The sequence below is a fragment of the Capra hircus genome, chromosome 3, assembly GCF_001704415.2.
Source record: "Capra hircus breed San Clemente chromosome 3, ASM170441v1, whole genome shotgun sequence".
Lineage (NCBI taxonomy): Eukaryota > Metazoa > Chordata > Mammalia > Artiodactyla > Bovidae > Capra > Capra hircus.
The window spans coordinates 96,401,166-96,425,187 of record NC_030810.1 but is presented as its reverse complement, the minus strand read 5'-3'; the positions used below and the strand labels follow the sequence as shown (position 1 = coordinate 96,425,187).

Sequence of the window (24,022 nt, the reverse complement as noted above, 5' to 3'; positions counted from 1 at the left end):
GCGGGGAGAGCCGGGCTCCCGAGGTGATCGGATTTGAAGGGAATTTTGAAAAAGCTCCGTCTGCGCTGTCGAAGTTCCCGTCTGCCCTCGCCCAGCCCCTCTCGGCGGGTTCTCCAGAGCCAGCGCCTGGAGCAGGCGAAGCTCTGTTTAACATCCACGCCGAACGGAAGGACAGGATTTGCTGCGTGCGGGGGCACAGTCAGGATCCGCCTGCCGAGCGCTTGGTAAGCCGGGTGCCCCTCCGCCGGCCTCTCGCTTTGAGGGCGCCTACGTCACCTTCTCTACCAGGTAGAGCTGGAAGGAGGCAGCGATCTTTATGTTTCCAATTACAAGACCTTGGGTAGTAACGAGGCTTTCTTGTTTGTTTCTTTCGTTTCGCCTTAATCGGAGTTGCTTAGAAATCTTTCAACAGGAAAATAGGAACCTGTGAAGCGAGGGAACTGGCAGATCTGAAAGCATCTAGGGGCCCAAACGCGAGATTATTGGAATCGTTTTCTGGTGTGTTTGGACAGGTTGACGTTTTGTCATAGCCCCTCAATTCCAGCTCCGCATTTAAAATGACCTTACGCTTGCAGCGACTATGAGACCTAGCAGATTTGAGAGGAAAAGCTATGAATTTGGGACTTGCAGGAGTTTGTAACGGCACAGATCTGACCTCGACTTTCACCCCCGCCTCCCTCCACGAGGAACCGTGGGGGACCGGGAAGCCAGGAGTTAAAGTCGGCCCAGGAGCATCCCGGGGACAGCCAGCGCGGAGCCCTGGCTCGAGCCTCAGTCTCTCCCCTCTTTTCATTGGCCCGCGTTCTCAGGGTTTCTCCAGTTCCCTCTTCGCCATTGGTTGGGGGCTGGCTTTTTTTTCCCTCCCTCAGTCTTTCTCTTCCTCCCCCCTCCCTCTCCCTCGCCCCTCGGACAGGAGCGCACCGCCTGCCCCCAGCTCCTCGGGAAGGGAGGAATTTAGAAAAAAAAGTTTCCCAGAAGTTTGGATCAGAGCAAGGACGGGAAGACCAAGAGAGGAAGAGGGAGAGGGAGGAGAGAAAGGGAGAGGGAGGAGGGAGAGAGAATAAAAAAATGATGAAGTCCAGTCTACACCGCCTGTGAGCGCCTGCCCGGGTGGGTGGGAAGCAGGACTCGGGCGCTCATGCAGCGAGCGGGTGGCGCTCCGGGCGCACGTTCCTAGCGGCTGGGGCAGCCAAGGACGTCGGTCCTAGCCGGCCGTGCAGGGCGCAGGGGGGAGGGTGCCCAGGACCCGCGGAGCCGCTGCCTCAGTCTTGGCCACCTCGCCGCCGCCTTTCCCGGGCCTGGCCCGGTGGGCGCTCGGAGCGTGAGGGCTCGGGCTGCTCCCTCTGTAGCGGGGGCGAGCGGGAGCCGGGGTGCGGGCGGCTAAGATGAGTGAAAGGAGAAGATCTGCAGTCGCCCTGAGCTCGCGAGCACATGCCTTCTCCGTTGAAGCCTTGATCGGCTCAAATAAAAAGCGGAAGCTGCGAGACTGGGAGGAGAAGGGGCTGGACCTGTCCATGGAGGCGCTGAGCCCCGCTGGCCCACTCGGAGACGCGGAGGACGCGGGTGCGCACGGCCTGGAGCCTCACCCGGGTGAGTGCGTGGAGCCGGAACGCGGGAGGCGGGCGGAGAGGGGACGCGGGGCGGCCAGCCGGCGGGGAGAGTGGCGAGTAGGAAGGCCCTGACTGTGACGCCGTCTTACTCCAACGCCGGTTTCTTTTGCTTTGCGCAATGCCTTGAGGTTTCCCCAAATTCGCTGGAACCAATTTGGGGGAACTGGCCTGAGCCTTGCAGTTTCGTCGCCAACCTCAGGCCAGAAGGCCTACTTGCTCGCATCCCCTTCTCTTTTGGGGAGCAGAGTGCAGTGTTCACCATGCCCGCCGCTGAGAGGGCTGCAGGCCCCTGGGGTTAAGACGGGCGAGGATCGAAGGCAACGGCCCGATCGGAGAGGAGCTGGGACTCGCTTCTGAGAGCTCCGAGGACTGGCACGGAATTCTCCGTCCAGTCCACCCCGGTGGAAATTGCCGTTTGTCCCATTTAGCCTGCAACCTCGGTCCTTTCCCTTCCCCCACCAACTTTTCTGGGACTCAAGTTGTGTTTCGCCTACTCCCCGCGACGAGGGAGCACAATTATATTGCTACTTCGTCCGCATTTATGGAAAGAGGAATGGGTGCTAGCCCCCTTACGCTGCGCCCGGGGCCACTCTTCAGAGCCCACGTCTTTGTGTATTTGTGGGGAGCGGTGCAGTAATGTGTTGGATTTGTACGCATTCTATGCACAGTTATATGCACATAAAATGTAAAACACCGGGCGGATGTCGCTGTCAGTATTTTAACAGAATATTAGAAGGGGCGGGGAACAACTTAACGTTTTGTATTAAGTGCCAAGATTTCAACTGTGCAAAACAGTCCGGGGGAACAGCTGTTGTCGGAAGAATTTTGCGCGCGCGCGCGCGCACACACACACACACACACACTCAGGCTATGCTCACAGCTTGGTTTAGCGCTTCAGAAACTTTCCAGCCAGGATTCGTAAAACTTTTCTGGAGGTGCTCCTGCTGACCAGCTAGGGCTGGGGAGTAGATTCGGGTCAGAGCGCCTGCAAGTCGGAAGGGGGCGGCGGACCGTAAAGAGATGAGGGGCGGCCGCAGGCCCACGAGCTTGGGGACCCAGCTTGAGGCCCAGGAAGGAGCTTGGGGGCTGGAAAACTGGCCGATCCAAGGAGAGACAGCTGTCGCTTACATTTTCTCTTTCGGCAGTGACAGTTCAATTTCCATGCTCCCGAGGCTAATAATAACGCGATTAGCGGGTGACCTGCAGAGACAGAGTTTTATGAATTCTCCGTGTTCTTGCGGCCGGTTACGGTATTTGGGTTTAGTGCTGGGGAATTATTTTTATTAGTCGATGAAAAGAAAATTAAAAGGAGATTTATTTCGTCCGCTCAAGCCTTTCCCTGTATTTGGATGCGGGTGCCTGTCCACGCGGACCCCTGTGTGGGCAATCCAGAAAGGAACGCGTGGCTAATGTGTGTTTCCCATCTCTGGACAGACCCTATTTCCTCACCGCACTTATTTGTTGTCAAAATCTCCTTTGGGCCTACACACAGTTTAGTGAAAGTTCTTGCAGGTCTTAGGACAGCTCATAATTGGGGAGGTTAGTTTATTTTTGCTATGGTGGAAAAGGGAGAAGTTACTTAACTGAATATGCAGACACTCTGTCCTGTCCTCTGGTCCTTTTCCCTGGGAGAGGGGATACAGGTCATAGGGAGCTGGTGTAGGGTCGCATGCCCCAAAGGATCAACACTCGGATCATAATAGGGGACTCAGCTGGCAGTTTTCTTTCTGAAGTTCTTCTCAGAAAATAATGAGGAGAGAAAAAATGGGGATTTGGAACAAGGAGAGACCAATTCAGGGATGTGAGCAGGAGGACCTGGTGTCCAGAATGCTGTTTCCTCCATCCCCCAGGATATGGATAGGGGTTGAGGACCTAATATCGAACTTTACCTGACAGAGAGTTGAGGTAATGAGTTCCCATTACCTTTATAACTTTTTTTTTTTTTTTAAAGAAAAAGGGCCTTTGGATTAGAGAAAACAAAATATGTTTGTGGGGCAAAGGTGGAGGAAATAGCTAGAAGCCAAGAGCACTGGACTCGCCTTCTTCAGAGCCGGGTTGCATCCTGCTGAGCCTTGTTCGGTGGTGGAGCAGGGGAATCTCCAAGGTCCCTGCAGTGGCCAAGACTCTTAGGACCAGGACAAACAGGATGTAGGATGAAAAACAGATCTTTCATTCAAAGTGCGCTCTGACGTGGAGGCTTCGCAGTCAGGGGAGTGGAGGAGGCAGAGCTTTGGGCTTTGAGCCTGGAGGGTAACACTGGAGGGCTTGGGGTTCCTTTTAGACATTTCTTTCTGTCTCTAATACAGACCCCTAACAATACAAAGGCAGGGCCACATGTAAAGATGTGTGTATGGTGGAGGCGGGAAAGGGGGCGCAGGGACTCCCATCATGCCCAGGGCCGTGTCTCTGCCTGGCTGGGCCTTGCCATTGTCTTTAAACTTTCTTCTCCCAATTAGCACAAGAGGGGCTGGACTCACTGTGGGGCTCAGCTGCCCTAGGCCGATGAGAAATTAGGAACAGGAAAAAACCGCACCACGACAAGAATATTACCAAGGGCCTGGGGGATTAAACAAACATGCACACGTACACTGGCCACCCGCCTTGGATCAGCTGTATTTATCATTCTCACCATACCCCTCTCTGACCCGTACCATCATTTTCAGCCCTCCCTCAAAATCCCGGGATCTACAGGTAACTTAGGGGTCTGATTTTAATGCTCAGCTTTTATTATTATTTTTTTTTTTCTCAAAGACGTGGCTTTTGCTTTTTCACAGCCCGTTTTTCTTTCGGCGTCCGGACAGAGCTGGCTTTAGTTGGCGCCGAGCGCGCCCGCAGCCTGGGGCGCCAACCTGCAGCAGCGGGGGACCGGCCCGGCCTGCTCGCTGTAGGTCTTCACACATCAGAGGACACACAGTATGTATTTCAAAATTTTCCACCAAGCCTGGTGGTTCCCCCCCTCCCCCAAACCCTGAGGCCCTCAGGGCCCTGGAGGAGGGCCTGCGAGGTACCCTCATTTTCACACCCAGGCCAGAGCTCTAGTCTTTCGGAGAAGCCGCCAGGAAATTCAGCCTTTGCGGGCTGGGGAGGGTCTCAAAACTCGTCTCCGAAAAGCCTGGCTCTCGGGTTGGCTTGCCCCCCGCCTCTCACACAGCAGCAACGGAGGAAACTTTCGCGCCAGGATCGCCGGGAACAGCTGCTCCGGCGGCTGCGGCCTTGGAAGTATATTTCAGGCACGCGGCGGCGCCATCTGCGTTCGGACCGCAGCCTCTGCTCCGCCCGGCTTCCCCAGCTCCGGTTTGGGCCTTTCCCGCCCAAATCCACAGCCCAGTGCGACCGAAGCCCGATCCCCCGCGGAGAAAAATAATTTAAACCTTCTGCGAAGGGATTTCCCTCTCCGAAGCCCGTAGGCCTGAGCCTCTGCAGCCAAGGCGTTCGGCGGCGGCCTAAGGAGGTGGCGACGCACGCGGGTGGGCACACAAAGCAGGCACACCCAATAACGCCAGGGAGATCCGCACGCACACGTGCACTCACGTCAGGCGCTCGCGTTCTCCCAGGCGGCCGGCTGCGGAACCTGTGGTAGAATAAGACAAGAAAAAGCCCTCGCGGTTCCCAGGGCCCTTGCTTCCTTCGAATTATCAAAATTAAGTTGTCACGGGAATTAATCTGCCAGTTTATGGTTTGTTCGCTCAGAGTAGAACTCCAAGATTTTAATCCTGTCCTCACACGTCTAACCGACTCCCCCTCTCTGCAATATGGAAACACAAGGGTCAAAACAGAGGAAATGATTCTTCACTTATGTTTAAATAACAGGAAAAGCGATGCGTTTGAGACTGTGGGGGAGAATATACTTGCGCAAGGCAAGCACCAGCCAGGGCGCAGGCCGCGGCTTGGACCCTAGTGTAAGGGTAGGAGGCGCGCAGCGCAAGGCGCTTAAACGTCTTTCTCCGGAAGAACTCCGGTTCCTCGGTGGTGCGTGCGTCCCGACACCCGTGCAGGCCTAGAGGTGCCGGCTCTGCGCCCTGCAAAGGAGCCAAGTGTGGGGCCTTCTGAACGTGACCTGGGTGTCAGGTCAAAACAGTCTTCCACTGTGGCTGCCTCTTTGGTAAATGACCTTGTGTCACGAATCCGAAAGGGAGTGAAGGGGTAGGAAAGGAAGGGGTAGGCCGGGTTAGGATGGTGGTTTGCTGGGGCCTGACTGTCAAATGGCTTTTTTTGCACGGGTCTGGGAGAGCTCACCGCAGTGTCCCCAGAACGGTGGGGAAGGGAATGGAGACGTTCTGCGTAAAACTCCAGTCCTGGCGTCATTTGTAAGACGGAAGGCACTCGGAAGGAGATTATTGTAACGCGTTTTATCCCATGAATCGAGCAAAGTGCTCGAGGATAGTGAGGAGGACAGGGAATGGAGGAAATCCTGATGCCCAGAGTTTGGACTGTGGTGGAAGGAAAGTGGATTGGGCTGTGGTTTGCACCTCCGCAGGTCGCCCCTTTGTATCCCGCCACTTCCACTTGAGGGGAGGGAGGTTCAGAAACGGGTGTAAAGCGTGTGGAAGGCGCGCGCGCGGGAGATGGGGTGGGGCGGGGCGGCGTTCTGGCTTCACCGCTACTCGGTGCAGGGGGGCAGCCCCTTGCCCGGCTGGCTTCTGCCTCTCGGAGACCGGCCCGAAGAGCGCAAGCCTAATGGGCGGTGAAGGCTTTCCTGGACAGATCAGCTTACAACATAGGTGCGCAGCGATTCTGAATTCGTGTCTTCCACGCCCCACCCAACGCTCTTCCTTATAGAACACTTTATTTGGATTCAGAACTAGCGCCTTTGGATTTCCTGATTTTATACGCAAAAACTCCCAGAAAGAAAAGTTCACGAGGTGACGTTCATTCAGGGAGAAAGGGGAATTAAATTTCTTACAGTGGAATTTGGATCTAAATTATATTGATACATATCTGCATATCGGCTGCCATTTCCTGTGCGTTCCCCCATTACTTCAAATGGTGTCTTGAACATCTTTTAATTATTAAAGAAAATTAGCTTAGCATATTTAATTAATATCCCCGGCACGTGAGGAGCAAGCCAAAAATGGTATGAAATGCTTAACCTGGGAGCTAAAAGTGAAGTGATTGGGTATTGGTGGTTTGTGTTCCCCGATTTATTTGTATAATTTCCTTTGTGTGGACAAGTTTAATGGAAGCAAGTCCCTCATCATGAATCCTTCATTTTGGGCCACAAAGAGGGAGGGACAAATACATTTTGGCTCAGAAGACCGAAACATTTTGTTCATCCAAGCCTAAGGGCATTACTAGCATTAAAGAGTGAAATATTCCAGGTCTGTCACAATCCTTTTCTGTATTGCCAAAATTATAATATTAATAAGATGAGAGCACTTTTTTGAGATCCTGGTTATGGACTGTAATAGAAGTTTATTTCTCATACCCCAGGAGAAAAATGATTACTTCTTAAATCTGGAAGTTTCTTCACTAGGTGATGGTAGATTTTTTTTTTTTTTAAGCCAGGCTGAACTGTGCAAATTCCACAGGGATAAAGAACAGATTGGCATTTCACTTTCCTTTCTGGAAATGCAGAAATCCGTCCAAGGATTGTTCAAGGGTGTAACTGGTTATTGCTTTCTTACTCCCAAAAGACAAAGTAGTTAAGCAAGGGGAGAATATTTGAGTGGCTTTTTAAGTTTTAACTTTTGGGGATATTTTTTCACAGAGAAAAGTAGGGAGCTGATGGACCGTGGAATCTTTCCCCCTTCTTCCTCTCATCCAGGTGATTTATTTTTGCTTTGTCTTTTCTGTTTTCTAGTGAGATTTGAATTTTATATGTGTATGACTGAGATACTCAGGGGTCTATACTGGTTAGAGCAATTAGCAAATTTAAAGATTAAGGTCTGTTTACACTTCTCCGGGCATGGATAATCATTAGTTAATTTGAGTGAGGCCCTTGTTCTAAGTGTCAGGGTGGAAAATGAGACTCAGTAGGGAGGACCGGAGGTGAAATGGAAAGAGGTGGGGAATTGCAACTGGTGACAACAAATCAACATTTATTCCCTGCCATTAATGGCTTCACTTTGAGGCAGGGCAGGACATTTTTACTGACTACAAACTGATGATGAGTTTTTGATGCCAGAAGTGAAAATAGGCCTTGAAATCACTACTTTTTGTTCTATAAAATTTGCATGTGTTTATATACAAATTTATGCATGAACATCAAGTTCTGAATAGGTCATAGATAAAATTTCAGAGAAAAGAAACTGCCTTTTTTTTTTTTTTCTGTTTGGAGCCAGTTTAACAAACTGGGAATATCTAAAATCTAGGGGGCCAGAGATTTTGTCATATCTAAATATCCTTTGACAATTCAAGAGTATCCCAGACCTGAAACTTACAGTTACTGGAAATTTTATTTAACTCTCAAATTAAGTGATTTTGACTAAAGGCTAAAAGAAAACACCAGAAAATGAGAGTGTGCAGGTGTAATTGAAAAGAACAAGGAGAGTGGAAATTTTTTCTAAATGTCTAAAATTTTCTTTATTTTGTGAATAATGCCATCTTCCTTTTGGATGGACAGAGGCTGCCTTGTATTCGAGTAGTTTCACCTTCTCCCAAGAGGAGAGTTAAGGGAACCACTAAGAGAAGTCTGGATAATAATGATGGTTAATAGAAATCATGAGAGAAACACTGTGATTTGGGGGAAATAGTTTAATATAGGAAATATATTCAAATCTTGTCCTTCTATTGTCTGCAGTATCTTTGCTCAGCTGTTTCCCAGTTGTCACACACTTTAGAGGATTGCAACAACAAAGCATCAGCCCCCTAATTGTGGATTGCAGGGGTAATCTCCTAATGTAGCCTTTTAAAACCAAAACGCTTCAGATAACAGTAGAGTTCCTTTACAAGATCATCATTATACACCTAGCTGGATCCTTAGAATTCAGTGCCTAGTTCTCCACCGGGTGAACCAAAATTCTGACCTCGAACACCCTCTGCCTTTCTTTTGCCGTCCCACAGCCCAGGGCGTAACGTCAAAATTCCCAGACCGGGGCTTGGAAAGCAGTTAGCTCCCCTTGACTTTCCCCTCACCTCCCCGCACCCCGACATCCTTTTCCCGTCCTCCAACCTCCTACACACACCTCGGTCGCTCATTTTTACCCCCTAAAAAAAAAAGAAAAAAATTCAGATGACCTTTCATTGAGGAAGGCATTGGGATTGCATCTCTTAATGTGAAACCATCCCTGGGAAACCAGGGCCCCTCGGGTGACTGTCACCAGTCGGCGAATTGGGCCGCGGTCGCGGCTGCCGGCCCTCCGCCCCTCGCTCCTTGCACGGGTCTCGGCCGCCTCGGTGAGGGAGCGGCGGCCGGGCCTCGGGGCGCGCGGCCCGGGGTTCCCTGCTCCGGCTCTCGAGGATGGGCCTGGCCGATCCGTGGGGCCCGCAGTTGCCGCCGGGCCTTTGAAACCAGGGCCGGCATAGTGAGGGATGGTGGGTGCATTTCTCAGCTCTACTTACATCCTGGAGGGATGCGCGGGCAGTGGGGGTAATCAGGAGGGCTTTGATGAAAGATTCTCGTTACCCCTCCCAAAGAAAAATCGGAGGCGTGGTGGCCGGGAACTCCAACCCAACTTCAAACCAAACTGGATCCAAGGATCTTACACCTCGCGCCCTGGGGGAGTTTGAGCTTTTGCTTTCATCAGGCTAAACACATTTTCGGGGAATCAAACGCACTTCAAACATCAGCAATTAGAAACCAAGAAGCCCTCGGCTCGTAGAGTTTTAAAATCCCTAACCATTTCCAAATGGGTGATTTCTAGGGTCAGTCACTATCATAGCCAGTCCGTTAAAAAGGAAAGTCATTTTGTCGGTTCGAAACGCAGATGATTCCCGGATGCGTGGGACTCATAACTGCAGAGATACCTCTTCGCAGGAAGCCGGCATTGCCCACCGAGACAAAGGGACAGCAGGCAATTGTTCTTCATGCTGTTCTTGGAGATTTGAAACAATGAAGTAATGCGTTTCTCAGAAAAGCAAAGAAATCACTCAGCTTTACTAAGTAGATTGAGAAATGACTATATTCTGCAAGAAGCCAGCCAGATGGCTTCCCTTCAAGAGCTGAGCGTTCGCTGCGAGGGAAGTCCCGCCTCGAGGCATCCTGGTTCCCAAGCGTCAATCACAGCAGGCCCCAGGGCCCAGAATTGTAACCTAGTGGATGGGTGACTTGGCTGTTTGAGGCCTCCCATTCTTGCTACTAAAAAATACTCGCTTTTCACAGTGGGGAGGGGCAAGCATTTGGGCCGGTATGTGGTTGTGAATGCAGCAATGCTCTCCCTGGAAATGACAAATCTTCCTTAATTCAGAAGCCTAATACTTTGATTTCTTTGTTTGCAGCAAAACTGGAGAAGGGCTCTGTGTATACATATCTATATATCTATGCACTGTATTGAAAAGAAAGGTCTTAGGTAGAAAATTAATTGTATAGGTAAGCTTGCAGAGGAATACTGAATTGTGAAACATTTCGGAAACCTTAATTGCTTCCATGGCTATCTTTGAGTCTTCACTATACTACATTCGACACAGGCCCTTGTATTCTAGATTATATCCGTGTATTAAGATAGGAAGTGGGCCACACTAACTTAAATTAGACTAGATTCTAGTGCAAGCTTTTCTTATTAATGTTGGAACCGAGGATATTGATTTTAAAGGCAGACATATAAATGGTGAAAAAAAAAGTTTTAAAGTTGGTTCGTAGCCACTGATGAGGCCTTGGTTCCTGGTTCATGAAATATGAGAGAGGCTTAAATAACACCTGAGGCCCCTTTAGCTATAAGATTCTGTAATCCTGTTAACTTAAAAATTTTTTTATGTTTTCCTCCTAATACAACTTAGCTATCACTTGACTCATTTGGAAGTTGGTGATGGACAGGGAGGCCTGGAGTGCTGCAATTCATGGGGTCGCAAAGAGTCGGATGTGGCTGAGCGACTGAACTGAACTGAACTGACTCATCCTTTACTTTGTTGGAATGAGGGAAGTTTTACTGCAGTTGTAGAAAGTAACAGTAATAGCAACATAAGACCAAAAGAAAAAAAAAAGATTTTTATAGCTAGAATTAAGAGCTTCCATAAAGCTCTTGAAAAGTTTTTAGATTAATATCACATGTTCAGAAGTCCCGGATCAGTGATTTCTAGTCTTTGTGTTTGATGTAACCTATTGTTGCTTGTGTGAACACCCAGGACTCTCCAGCCAAAAGAGTTATATGGCATTACTGAATTTAAAAGAAATACAAGTTATTTTTGCTTCTAGCATTTTTTATGCCATTCTCAGAAATAGCTGGAAAAATTCTATGGATTTGAAAAAAATGAAGACTGAGAAAAGCAACTTAAGCACTGGTAAACTGAATTGGTGGACCACCCTCCCACCTGGTTCCACCCCGCAAGAATCAGTTGCCCCTCATTTCTATTTGAGCCTGACAGAAAGCACTAGTAACTATTTTCCATGTCCAGTCTGCTAAGCCGAGATCTTGATCTGGCAGAGATGTGAGAATGCTAAAAGGATGACTTAGTAACAGGCAAAACGCTTGTCAACAAGATAGATCAGAAGACAGCCTAGCATTCAAGACCTCTATTCATAGCTGCTGAACTTGAGGGCAGGGTCAGACAAAAAAACTGGGCCCAGGACACACCGAGGAGTGTATCTCATGTTTCTATCTTGTGGGACTTCATTTCCTTATAGACTTCTACAGTTGGAACCCCAGTGACAGCTCCCCACCTCAGTTGCTGCCCTATTCTCTGCTGCTCTAGCCCCTGTGCAGAATTTCTGTTGTTACAGAGTTTTAGATTTACCGGTCATCCTCTCTCACTGTTGCCCTATAAACTGCTGTGGGGCTGTCTTCATTGCTGTAGATGTCTAGAGCCCGGTACAGGTGGCTGGCACAGAGCAAACACTTAGTAAATAATAAAAATATAATGATAATGCAATAAGAGCAATGATAACCAATTTATTGAACACTATGTGCCAGCCACTGTGCTAAGTTATATAATTATATATTATCAATATAATGTAATATGTGTAAATATATATTGTTATATATTATGTATAATAATGTAATGTGATATATAACAATATATATTCCAAATAATTATATATAACAATTATATAGTATGTAGATTTTTCAAAACACTCTAATGAGATGGTTACTTCTATTAACGTTTCAATTTGTTACAATGAGTGGATTGTAGAAAGGTTAAAAGCTCAGGTTTCTGGGGTTAAACAGCTTGTGTCTGAGCCCTAGTCCCAACACTTGGGCAAATTACTTAATCTCTATCAACCCTAGTTTCTGCATCAGTAGTAAGAAATGTGTTTGTCAGAAGGTGGTTGTGAGGACTAAATGAGATAGTACACATTTAAAGAAAAAAGAATTTAGCATGGTGCCTATTATTCCTATCAATTGAATTGATAGTGATTACTCACCTTAGTGACTAGTTTACATAAGAAAGTGTTGCAGATTGTAAATTACTATAGCCAGTATCCCTCTCCCCCGGTCTTTTGCTTTAAATGGGATGTTTGGGACTTGAAGTGGGATCCCCACTTGGTGTACATAGCCTATGGTTGGAGACAGAGAACAGGATTTAAAGTGTGCGTGGCTTAAATCAAACTGAACTTTGAGAGCCATTGCTATTCAGGGTTCCACTGAGGCAGAAAGCCAGCACCTGAGTGAGCACTGCAGGGAGGGAGAGAGGGCTTTCAAGGGTAGGGATCAGCCAGCTGGCAAACGTTAGGAAGAGGGTCTGGGCAGGGGCTATGGCTGGGGAGCCTCAGCTTTACCAGTTCTTCAGGAACTCCATTCTGGCAGCAGACAGAGGGGCCTTTCTGGATGCAGGGAAGTGGAATAACTCCTGTGTGTTTCTCTTTGGTTAGTTTTTGGAGCCCAGAAATCCCCCAAAGGTCAGGTTTTATCATATAGGAAATAGTGTTCATCTTCATAAGGCTTTATTTGTAAAGCCTGTCTTCTGATGGACCCCAGGATTCTGGGCGGAATGGCCAGTTTAACCAGTGAGCTGAGGGTGCTGTGAAGGATTTTTAGGTACTGCTTGGTTGAATTAAAAAGAGAGAGGGAGAGTAAAGGGACTAAATAAAAGGGAATCCTAAAACTAAGCTGACTGTTGGGAAAGAAGGCACTAGGAAGTCTTTTTCCAGTGAAGTGGAAGAAGATGCAGCCATTCTGTGAGAACTCATATCTGGCTGCACCCTTTTGCACAGTTTTCTTCCTTCTGGAAAACAGAAGGCTGGATTTGATCATTTACTATTAAAAAAAAAATAGCTACACCTCAGACTTTGTTTATATTGATTCTCCACCACAGTGGGAGAAGGTGCATTCCTAGAGAAAAGATCCCTCCCAAGGCCTCCCTCCTTCAAGGAGCTGGGGCCCTTTACTGGCAGCACCCAGGTCCTGCCGGGCCATTCGGAGGAGGGAGCTGCTTTGCCCTGGCTGGAGGCAGGTCTTGGTCTTCAGAAAAGACTCTCTGCTCCACATTTGATCAGATGTTTCCATGCTTCCAGTCTTACAGGCATCATCTTATCTCAGCATGCCCACAGTGCTAGCCATTAAGAGCTTTCATGGCTAGAGAGTGGGCCCTGTACCAGTCACCATGCTGATGGTTTTACTCATGTTCTCTTACTGTGTACACTCTATACACTGTATAGTCCTCCAAGGGAGGTAATTGTTTCCCCATTTACAGAAAAGTATGTGTTCATGCTGCTTAGTCGATTCAGTCCTGTCCGACTCTGTGTGACCCTATGGACTGTGGGCCACCAGGCTCCTCTGTCCATGGGATTCTCCATGCAGGAATACTGGAGTGGGTTGCCAGGCCCTCCTCCAGGAGATCTTCCTGACCCAGGGATTGAACCCATGTCTCTTATGTCTCCTGCACTGGGATGTTGGTTCTTTACCTCTAGCTCCACCTGAGAAGCCAGCAGATGAGGAAAATAACTTGCCCACAGGCACACAGCTCTAGTTCATTTTAGCTGGCTGGGCCAGAGTTTAAACACAGCTCCACATGGCTCCAGAATCAATGTCTTAACCATTAGACTGTATTGCTCCCCACTGCGGATGACTCTTCAGTGCTTTAGAGAGAACTTCGTACTTCTGTAGATAGAAACTTATGTTTGCTGTCTGTGCTGTTCCCCTAAACTGATTGTTAAATCGTAAATGAGAGAGACCTCATTTCTAGTTTCTGGTTCTCCATCTTCCTTTCCTGTTTTAAGTCCCTCTAGCCCCAAGGTGGGCTTCCCTGGTAACTCAGTGGTAAAGAATCCACCTGCGATGCAGGAGACTTGGGTTTGATCCATGGGTCAGGAAGATCTCCTGGAGGAGGAAACGGCAACGCTCTCCAGTATTCTTCCCTGGAAAATTCTATGTACAGAGGAGCTTGGTGGGCTACAGTCCATGGGGTCGCAAAGAGTTGGACACGACTTAGTGACTGAACAACTAACAACAAACCCCTAAGATGCCTTCTTCATACCTGCTGTAGAAGCCTCTGTGACAGCAATTCAGGGTTGAGTTTATAAGCCATAGTTTTTGTAATGGGACAAATACAGCCTTTTCAGCATGGCTTGCTTTGACTTTAATGCACAGAAATCTCAATGTTTGAAATACAGTGGCTATATATTGAATTTTATCTAAAACCTCCTCATCCTAAATCCCCTCCTGCAGTGAAATTCAGGGGAAACTTTAACTGCTCTGTTTTACCCATTCCCTTCTCCATTCACAATGGGATGGATGGAATCTTATTGGTAATTGATTCAAAATGGAACAGCTTAGAAACGTATCAGTTGCAGTGACAAGCAATTCGTGCATTTCTAAGTGCTGTTGATTTTTTTTTCAAACTCAGCAATCACAGCTGAAATCCCTTTGCCATGGATTGAATTTACAAAGGAGGAGATTCTGATTTCCACAGTGGCTTCTTTCTAATGCCCAAGGATTAGGAAACTGCCTTGAGGACCCACAGCAAGTACACTCGCTCTCAGAGTCACGGCTTTAACTTTAACCTCTGAGTGACTGCTCTGATTCATTTATTTTGTAACAGCTCTATTTAGAGCAGTCTAGTTCGTATGGGATCAGTTATTTGCAGAAGTCTCTCATCCCGATAAACGTTTACAACCCAGAACTCCTTTACTCTTCTGACTCACTATAAGTGGGTATGATCCAAGCAGTGAGTTTCAGGAAACTTAGCAGTGGGTTTCAAGGGTTTTTGGTTGATCTGTTCAGTGTCTTTCCATCATTTCTCACCCCCTCCTTCACTCAGAGTAACCGTTCTCTCTTAGGAAGTCTGATGCCTCCAGCAGGGATTTGGAGGAAAAAGAATCCCCCAACTCTACCCCTAGTTTCAGTGTGTGGACTTTAGTATTAATGTGTCCCTTGGCCCTTTAATGGTAAGGTCTATCATATTTCTGTCTATTGTGAACAGTGATAGAAAGATGGCTTTTAGAAGCTGAAAAGAGAAAGATGTCAAGTCAATCTCTGTTTTCAAGCTTTACTTTCTCCTTTTGCCCACCTTGCTCTGGGCCGGCAGTGATTGATGAGATTTGATATGCTCTCACAGCAACAGAAGCATATGGATCTCTGGGCCTATTTCCTTTCCCAAGGAACCCATGTGGAGCCAAACTCTTGAAATATAGAGTGTGGCAGAGGATGAGATGAATACTGCAGTCTTGGGTGATTTGCTGGATTTCATCCATGAGATGCGTCCATTTAGAAATGTAGATGCTTCAGGGTCTGAAATCAGCCAGGCCTTGGCCAGTTCAGTGTTCCTTCAGTTCCTTCAGTGTTCGGAGCGCTGGTTGCATGACCAGCATTAATCCTGGGAACGTTAGATCCCATCTGCTGCAACTGTGCATTACCCAGATTAGACTGTGACATTACAGAGATTTAAGGCATCTCTGTGATACTCTGACTGGGTGGTAGGTATGACAGAAGGCACTTCCTATGGACACAGGACAGTTTGACTGCTGTGGGAGCTAGCAAATAGTAAACCATGGCCTAGAGAGTGACTCTGTGTGTGTGTGTATGTGTGTGTATAGGGAGGGCTGGGGGTGTTATGGAGAGCTGGGTGTAACGGTTCCCCAGCCTGCGTGGGCGAATTGGTTCCGGATGTTAACATTTTTTCCTTGGGGCTTGACTACATTCTTCTTTTTCTTTGCCTGTCTGTTTTCCTGCCCAAATTGTTAGGCCTGTACAGCTGTGTGGCTCATTGCTGGTGAGTGTTGAGAATGACAGGTCTGGCTTTAAGGCAGGGCAATTTGGGTGCATGTGTATAGGTAGCCTTTTGAGATGTTTTCATCCAGCATCTTTCCTAAATTTTGAGGATCTTTTTTCAATCCATTATCTTGCCAGCTGAGTACCAACCCTGTATTGTATTGGATGGCCTCTGTTGGGGAATGAGTATGAAATTCTGTAGAAAGCAGACGGTCCTTCATATCCTAGAATCTGAAGAAACCAGCCAGTGTGGGAAACCAAGATAACAGATGGAAGCCAAAGAGGCAGCCTTGTACAGTGGAGAAGAGCATGGGGTGCCGGTTAGGGAGACTGGACCGGTGGACGTGGTTCTGACTGTGTAGCCTGAAGTTAGTGACTGACTTCTGTGCCTCCAGTGCATCCGTGTGCAATGAGGGCAATAACACATGCTGCAGAGCTGTTGTGAGAGTTAAGTGAAATAACAAATGCAAAGTCCTTGGCACCGTGCCAGGCCTATGGAAAGTGCTCAGTATTTCCATGCTCATAGTTATACTGTTGGTAAGTTGAGAACTCAGAAACTCTCCAGTGTTCTTATGAGAAACCTTTTGGTGAGTGTCAGACAGCATTGTCCCGAACTACCCTTCTTAGCTTATCTCCATTGCTTGCCCTATTCCCTTTACACAGGCTGACTTTTAAAAAAATGACATACACGTTGCATAAGTTCAAGTTATACAAGGTGTTGATCTGATACATTTATATACTGAAACATGATGACTGCCTTTTGTGGTGAGAGCATTTAAGATCTGGTCTCAGCTTTAAGGTACATAGTGGAGTGTTGTTGAATATAATCACAATGCTGTGTGTTAGGTCTCCAGAACTTGTTTACCTTCTCTCTACAAGTTTGGACCCTTTGACTAACATCTCCTAAATTCCCCCACCCCACCACTGCTACTCAGCATTCTACTCTGTTTCTATGAATTCAGCTTTTAAAAAATGCAATGTATGGGTGAGATCATACAGTATTTGTCTTTGTCTGACTTATTTCACCTAGCGTAATGCCCTCAAGGTCCATTCACATTGTGACAAATGGTAGGATTTCCTTCTTTCTCCTGGCTGAATAATATTCATACACAGATATGGGTATATATATGTATATGTCCATTTCTTTATCCATCCATTGATGGATACTTCGTTTTATTTTTTACTTTCATTATTATTTTTTTTTTTTGGCGATGGCACACACCTTATGGGATCTCAGTTCCCTGACTAGGGATTGAACCCTGGCCATAGCTGTGAAAGCACCAAATCCTAACCACTAGACCACCAGGGAACTCTTCTTTCTTTTATTTATTTTTATTTATTCACTTATTTGGCTGCACCAGGTCTTAGTTGCTGCATGTGGGATCTAGTTCCCTGACCAGGGAACGAACCTGGGCCCCCTGCATTGGGAGCTGAGAGTCTTACCCACAGGACCAGCAGGGAAGTCCCTCTCTTTTTTATTTTAAAATGTATTGAAGTATAGTTGATTTACAAAGTTGTGTGACTGTCTGCTGTACAGCAAAGTTATACACGTGTATACATTTTTCATATTTTTACATTATGGCTTATCAAAGTGTATTGAATATGGTTTCCTGTGCACTTAGTGTTTTTAGGTCTTAGTTATTGTGAATAATCCTGCAACAAACATGGGAGTGGAGATCTCTTTTTCAGTTCAGTTCAGTCGCTCAGTCGTGTCTGACTCTTTGCGACCCCATGAATTGCAGCACGCCAGGCCTCCCTGTCTGTCATCAACTCCCAGAGTTTACCCAAACTCATGTCCATCGAGTCAGTGATGCCATCCAGCCATCTCATCCTCTGTCATCCCCTTCTCCTCCTGCCCCCAATCCCTCCCAGCATCAGAGTCTTTTCCAATGAATCAACTCTTCACATGAGGTGGCCAAAGTACTGGAGTTTCAGCTATAGCATCAGTCCCTCCAAAAGAACACCCAGGACTGAGCTCCTTTAGAATGGACTGGCTGGATCTCCTTGCAGTCCAAGGGACTCTCAAGAGTCTTCTCCAACACCACAGTTCAAAAGCATCAATTCTTCTGTGCTTGGCTTTCTTCACAGTCCAACTCTCACATCCATACATGACCACTGGAAAAACCATAGCCTTGACTAGGCTGATCTTTGTTGGCAAAGTAATGTCTCTGCTTTTTAATATGCTATCTAGGTTGGTCATAAGTTTCCTTCCAAAGAGTAAGATCTCTTTTTGGAATACTGCAATTCCTCTGGACAGAGGCCTAACTTTTTATCATTCTCCATGCAGTTGTTTCCGCTCCTCCTTCTGTTCTGAGTACTTTTTGCCTTCTCGTTCCCTAAAATTTCCTCTTAAAAAAGTTCATACTGCTTCTGAGACCTATCCTAAGCATCTAATGTAACAGGAATATTCCAAGATGAAAAAGAATAATTTGATATAAATGTTCATTGGCATGATGTACAGATTCAAACATAGGGTGACTTCAGAAGAAAACTACATGTATCCATGCAGAGCTCTTGCACAATTTGGGTATTGCCATAGGGAATGCATTTCTCAGATGTCACCAATTTTATCTTCATTTGGAGTCCACTATAGGGAACTCCTCTTTTAGGGGCCTGTCTGTAATTTCCTCTCAAAATTGTGCCAATGTGCTGCTGTGATTTTATAGTCATAAGGCAGTCTCATTTAGACAGCCTACAACTATCTAGTGTGTAGCCAAGATGGTAAAAATGCAGAGGTCCCCCACTGGCCTTCATTATCACAGAGCTCCTCTTGAGGGGAGGTCTTCCCCAAGTAACCTGATTTAGACTGTTTATGAGAAAGACTCCCATTCTGCCTCTGGTTTCACAGAATTCCTGCAGGCTTCACATTGCCAGCAGGGCAGTAATTAGTTTTTTTTGTTTGTTTGTTTTATTGGGGTATAGTTGCTTTACAGTGTTGTGCTGGTTTCTGCTATGCAACGATGTTAATCAGCCCTATGCGTACGTATGTCCTCTCCCTTTGGATCTCCCTCCCACCCCCTCCATCTCACTCACCTAGGTCATCACAGAGCTCCGAGCTGAGCTCCCTGCGCTATACTGCAGGTTTCCTCTATCTAGTTTACACATAGTAGTAGTGTATATGTGAATTCCAATCTCCCAGTTCATCCTGCACCGCCCCCCCCCCCCCACCCATCCACATGTCCATTCTGTATGTCTGTGTCTCTATTCCTGAGCTGGGCAGTAATTTGAATGTAGCTCTTTCTTGCCTTAACAGCATTTATACCTATTATCCTCTTGTTATCCTATTAGATTGGCATTAACCTTTACACTCGGGCAGTTGATGCCTTCAGCCAAGAAGATAGTGACTTTGTTTCTCTCTGTTCTGTGGCCCTCTCTGGGCACATGCACACGCTTGTACACTCTCACAGTACTTTTGATTGGTCTTTTCTACATTTTAAAATTGGTTACAGAATAAGAGGTAAAGTCAAAGCCTGTAAAAATCAATACTTTGTACCTTTATTATGACACTTAACACATTTTGCCTTGAGTGATAACTTTTTGGATGGCATATTTGTTTTGTAAGCCAACTAGACTGGAAAACCCTGGAGAGCTCTGTGTCTCTCTCATCTTTGAATCCCTATTAGGTCTCCATGAACATTTGCTAAACTGAATCAGTAGTTGTCAAACTTTAGTGAGGGTTGTAGTAAGCACAACAGTCACTTTAGAGATGATTTGGCTTCTGGATGCTCCTGGAGAACAACCTGAGGTGTCTGCCAGTTGCCTTTAGGTGTAGTCTTGGACATGTGAGTTGATATCTTTATACTCTTAAGTCTCTGTCTTTAATGGAGATAAGATCATCAGATTTTAGTGAGAAGGAAAGAATTTCTAGTTGTCCCATTAACAAGACATTTTTGTAGCTAGGATTTACCCAGTGCTGTCTGCTTGGAGTCTATTTCAGAGCTCTCTCTGACCAGGCATTAGCATTTGGAAGCCCAATTAGTTTTTAGGAGTAACTGCCTCATTTTACTGTATGTGTCTCAGGTCTTATGTCCATGGCAGCTTCTGCTTTCTGCCCAGCAAGGGAGAAAAAGAAATAGAATAAAAGGCAATCTGAAAACCCCCAGTGTTAAACAGAAGGACAAAAATATCTCTAAATGAAAGACAGATTGCACAAGTTTGCCTGAGAAAGTAGCATTGGATTCAGCTGAAGCAGAGTGATAGAAATTCTCCTAGTCATTCCTTCCATGAGCAGCAGGAATACATGAATGAACTGGCAGGAGGTCCCAGCTCAGGGCTCGGTCCCATGCTGGGAATCAAGGTGAACTGTCAGGAGGAAAAAGGAGAAAGCCCTTGGAGACACAAGGGAATTTTTGAGGAAGATGGAGAGGTGGATGTGTGGAAGCTCTGAGAATACTTTTCAGAACAAGCATAATCATCATGAAGAGTCAGGGACTGAGATACAATAAATGACAGGTACTTTTTGGTACCTGTCAAATCACATATAAAACCGTTAATACTGTCTGGGAACTGACTCAGGCCGTCAAAAAGAAAAACAGCTTCACTTCACTCTTTCTTTTCATTCTTCATGTCCTGTCTCACTGCCGTGTGTGGCTGGAACTCACTTTAGAGGATATGGCTCTCCCAACTTGTCTTTGTTTGGCCTCTTGGTTTACTGTGCTCATGGTGGCAGCTGACTGTTGGGACTGACCCAGTATCATCGTGGGTTCTGCAGGGCTCATGGCTTTCAAACCATCATTAGATTTAAAACACAGCAGAGGGAAAAGAAACTCACATGAAAGCTGACAGACCTGAGGTGAGTTGAGGCCTTGAGCTCCAAGCTGTGGGAAAAAAGACCTTCTCCACTGTTCATTTATTTATTTATTTTATTGGAGCATAGTTGCTTTACCGTGTTGTGTCAGTTTCTGCTTAACAACAAAGCGAATCAGCTACATGTGTACACACACACACACCCACCCACCCCTTTTTTGGATTTCCTTCCCATTTAGGTCACCACAGGGCATTGAGTAGAGTTCCTTGTGCTATACAGTAGGTTCTCACTGCTTATGTCTATTATATGTCAATCCTGATCTCCCAATCCATCCCATCCTCCCTTCCCCTCTTTGTATCTGTATCTTTGTTCTCTATGTCTGTGTCTCTATTTCTCCTTTGCAGATAAGCTTATCTGTACCGTTTTTCTAGATTCCACATATATGCATTAATATACAATATTTGTTTTTCTCTTTCTGACTTACTTCATTCGGTATAACAGTGTCTAGGTCCATCTGCATCTCTGCAAATAGCATCATTTCATTCCTTTTTATGGCCGAGTAGTATTCTGCTGTATATATGGACCACGTCTTCTTTATCCATTCATCCATTGATGGACATTGAGGTTGTTTCCATGTCCTGGCTATTGTAAATAGTGCTGCAATAAACATTGACATGCATGTATCTTTTTGAATTATGGTTTATATGTAAATAGCAGGATGACTTTGAGTCTGTCTTCATCTAGTTGACTATCTTTGCTCCTGAATCATGAAGATGCTTCTTCAAAATGAGTTTGTGGGTCCCTAAATGTTAGTAGCCAACAGATTTTAGGAAATGTTGGTTATCTTTTGGGATTCCCACATTCCAACCTAAGGCTTATTCTGAATCCTCTTTAGAAAGGGAATGTGACCCAGGAACTCAGACTTAGGAGGGATATCCAGGAGATCTCACCAAGATCTAGTTGTCAGTCTTGAGGTATCATATTTGCATATCTCTGAAGGACAGCTGGGCTCTTCAGACACTGAAGTGCATCTTGATGGGTAAGTGCTGCCCATACGAGGTTTAAAAGTTCATTACTCATTTATAGACATTCTGATCCTTAACTGAATGTTAAGCTTCCCTTTATATCTCTCACAGTCCAGAAGGTCAGGATCAATAATTACAGATAGTAAGCCCAGAAGGTCACCGCTGCATAGTCCCTTAATACTCACACAGATGGAGTTCTTTCCAGTTTTACTGGAAAGACTTTGTCCCCATCAAGTGAAGGAGAAGATGGGATGATCTTGAATTTCAGGATTCTGGGAGAGGCCTCTCCTTGGAGCTGCACTAGGTACAGAGGGTGAGTACAGTTGTCCAGGATGCTCAGGGACTTGGTGCGCATACTCTGGGAAAAGAGGTGTTTTAATTGCTGTGTAATTTGCCTTTCATGACTCACCAGACAGCTTAACCCAGATCTTGTTAACCATCCCTGTTAGGTGATATAGTGATTATGACATTTGGGCTATTTTGTCTCAGGGCATTCCAAAAACTGACTTTTAAGCCACACACGTTTATTCTTTCCAAAAAAGCTTGAAACACCCAGTAACTCAAGATTGAATTTGAAGCTTGCGTGTTGTTATCTGGCAGGGAATCTGGGCAAACAGTGAAGCTCCCTGTACTTGGCTCAGGGACCATGTTCTTTACAGACTGTAATCCAACATCCACATCACATGCTTCTCTACAGATGGGAAGCGTGGCACCAACACTCTTTTTTCAGAAGGTCAAACCAGAACCAGCAACCCCTCAAATTGTTCAGTAGTTTCTATGCTTTTAGAGCTTCTAGGTCTTTTCTTCTTAATCTGGCAGCATCAGCAAAACAGCCTGTTTACTTAGCATAAAGTCTTATCAGCACCAACTCCTCTGATATCTGAGTAGTCTCTGTAAATACATTTATACTTAATTTTAACCACTGGGACTTACAGCTAGGTGCTGTATATTTTTTGAGGTACATGAATTTTCACCAAATGTGTACATGGACTCTTTGAATGATATACTTACTTTTCAAAGTTCAAAGGATGTTTGTTGTTTATAGGTGTTATAGAATGAAATGCTATGAGGGCAAAAAAAAAAAAAATCCATAGATAAAATGAAGACAAATTCCTATCGTATTGGTAATGCTAGATTTTCGTATACCAAATTTGCTAAAAGTAAGTCATATCTTCCTATAACCAATTCTGTGTTCTTTGTTGGCACTTGAAAATGGACCCGTTTTGTATACTTGATGACTTACATTTGACCTCCCTACATTACCATGCTCAGAGATTCAGTGTATTTCTAACTGAAATAGCAGCATCTATTTTCAGATAATTTCTTAAAGAAAAATTTAAAATATTTCACAAAGGTCAGCCTCTAAACATTGCTTAAATTATGATTAGGGAAAAGCCCTAATTCCATGTGTATAGTTAGGATATTGAATGGAAGGCTCCTCTAAAGGAAACACGGCACCTACTGTTGGTAATAGGCAACTGGCAATGGAGGTAAATCATTTATCCTTTCTGCAGTCTTATTTCTCCATGGAGAATGGGAGAGAATGCAGCATGCCAATCAGCTGTCTTTCAGAGGTTGTGGAAAAGAGACTTGTATGGTAGAGATGGGCTCTGGTGGTCATTATTGTTCTGTTTCAGATAATTAAAAACATGTTATTATGAAAATTTCTCAACCTTAAAATTCCATGAACTTTCATGAACCCATCATCCACCTTCAGTACCACCAATATTTCTGCTTGTCCCCATCTTTATTTCTACTTTTTGGCTGGAGCATTCTAAAGCAAACCTCAGACTTTATGTCATTTTACAGCAAAGTTCTTCAGTGCTTGAGTAGACCTCAAAAGAAGGGTCATTTTCTGACCTAAATACAATGCCATCATCACATATAACATGGTTGATACTAATTTCTTGATATAATCTTAATTAGTCCATATTCAACTTTCTTGATTTGTCCAGAAACTATTCAGCCCTCATTATCATCAACTTTTCTTCTCTGATTTGCCTAGTTGGTTCTTTTAATGACACCACACACCCAGCAAAGTTCTACACTGGGGCTGATTGCCCAGTGTACCTGAAGGGTACATTACCAGGCTAGATTCAGGGGTTCCAACCCAAATATTCCTTTCAGAATATCTGGATGAGGACGAGGGGGTGAAACTTGTATTTTAGAAAAGTCCTCAGATGATTTTTACAGGCAACAGGTATGGAAACTACTGTTCTCTACCACTGTCTTTTCATTAGGAATGCCTAGGGGACAAGGGACTGGTTAGTACATGTTTAGCATCTTAAATGAGGGCTCTGGACCCTGTATTTTTAAAGCAATTGTAATAGTTCTGCCAGCACCCAAATAAATGTCATAACTGAGAACATTCGTTATTGTAGCAAGGACAGAAAATTACTT

The 24,022-nt window shown here is 45.7% G+C and overlaps 1 protein-coding gene across 2 annotated transcripts in view; it reads left to right on the top strand.

Moving 5' to 3' along the window:
- The window catches only part of TBX15 (T-box 15), a 125,150-nt gene continuing 101,331 nt past the window's right edge, over positions 204-24,022 (top strand). Inside the window, exon 1 of one of the 2 annotated variants that reach the window (XM_018045977.1) lies at positions 204-224. Coding sequence is in view for 1 of the 2 variants with exons in the window: in XM_005677795.3 (XP_005677852.1) it covers positions 1,386-1,590 (205 nt within the window). In the remaining variant the exon portion in view is untranslated. Of the gene's footprint in view, positions 225-897; positions 1,591-24,022 lie in introns of those variants that run through there. The other variant, XM_005677795.3, reaches the window with a different exon arrangement.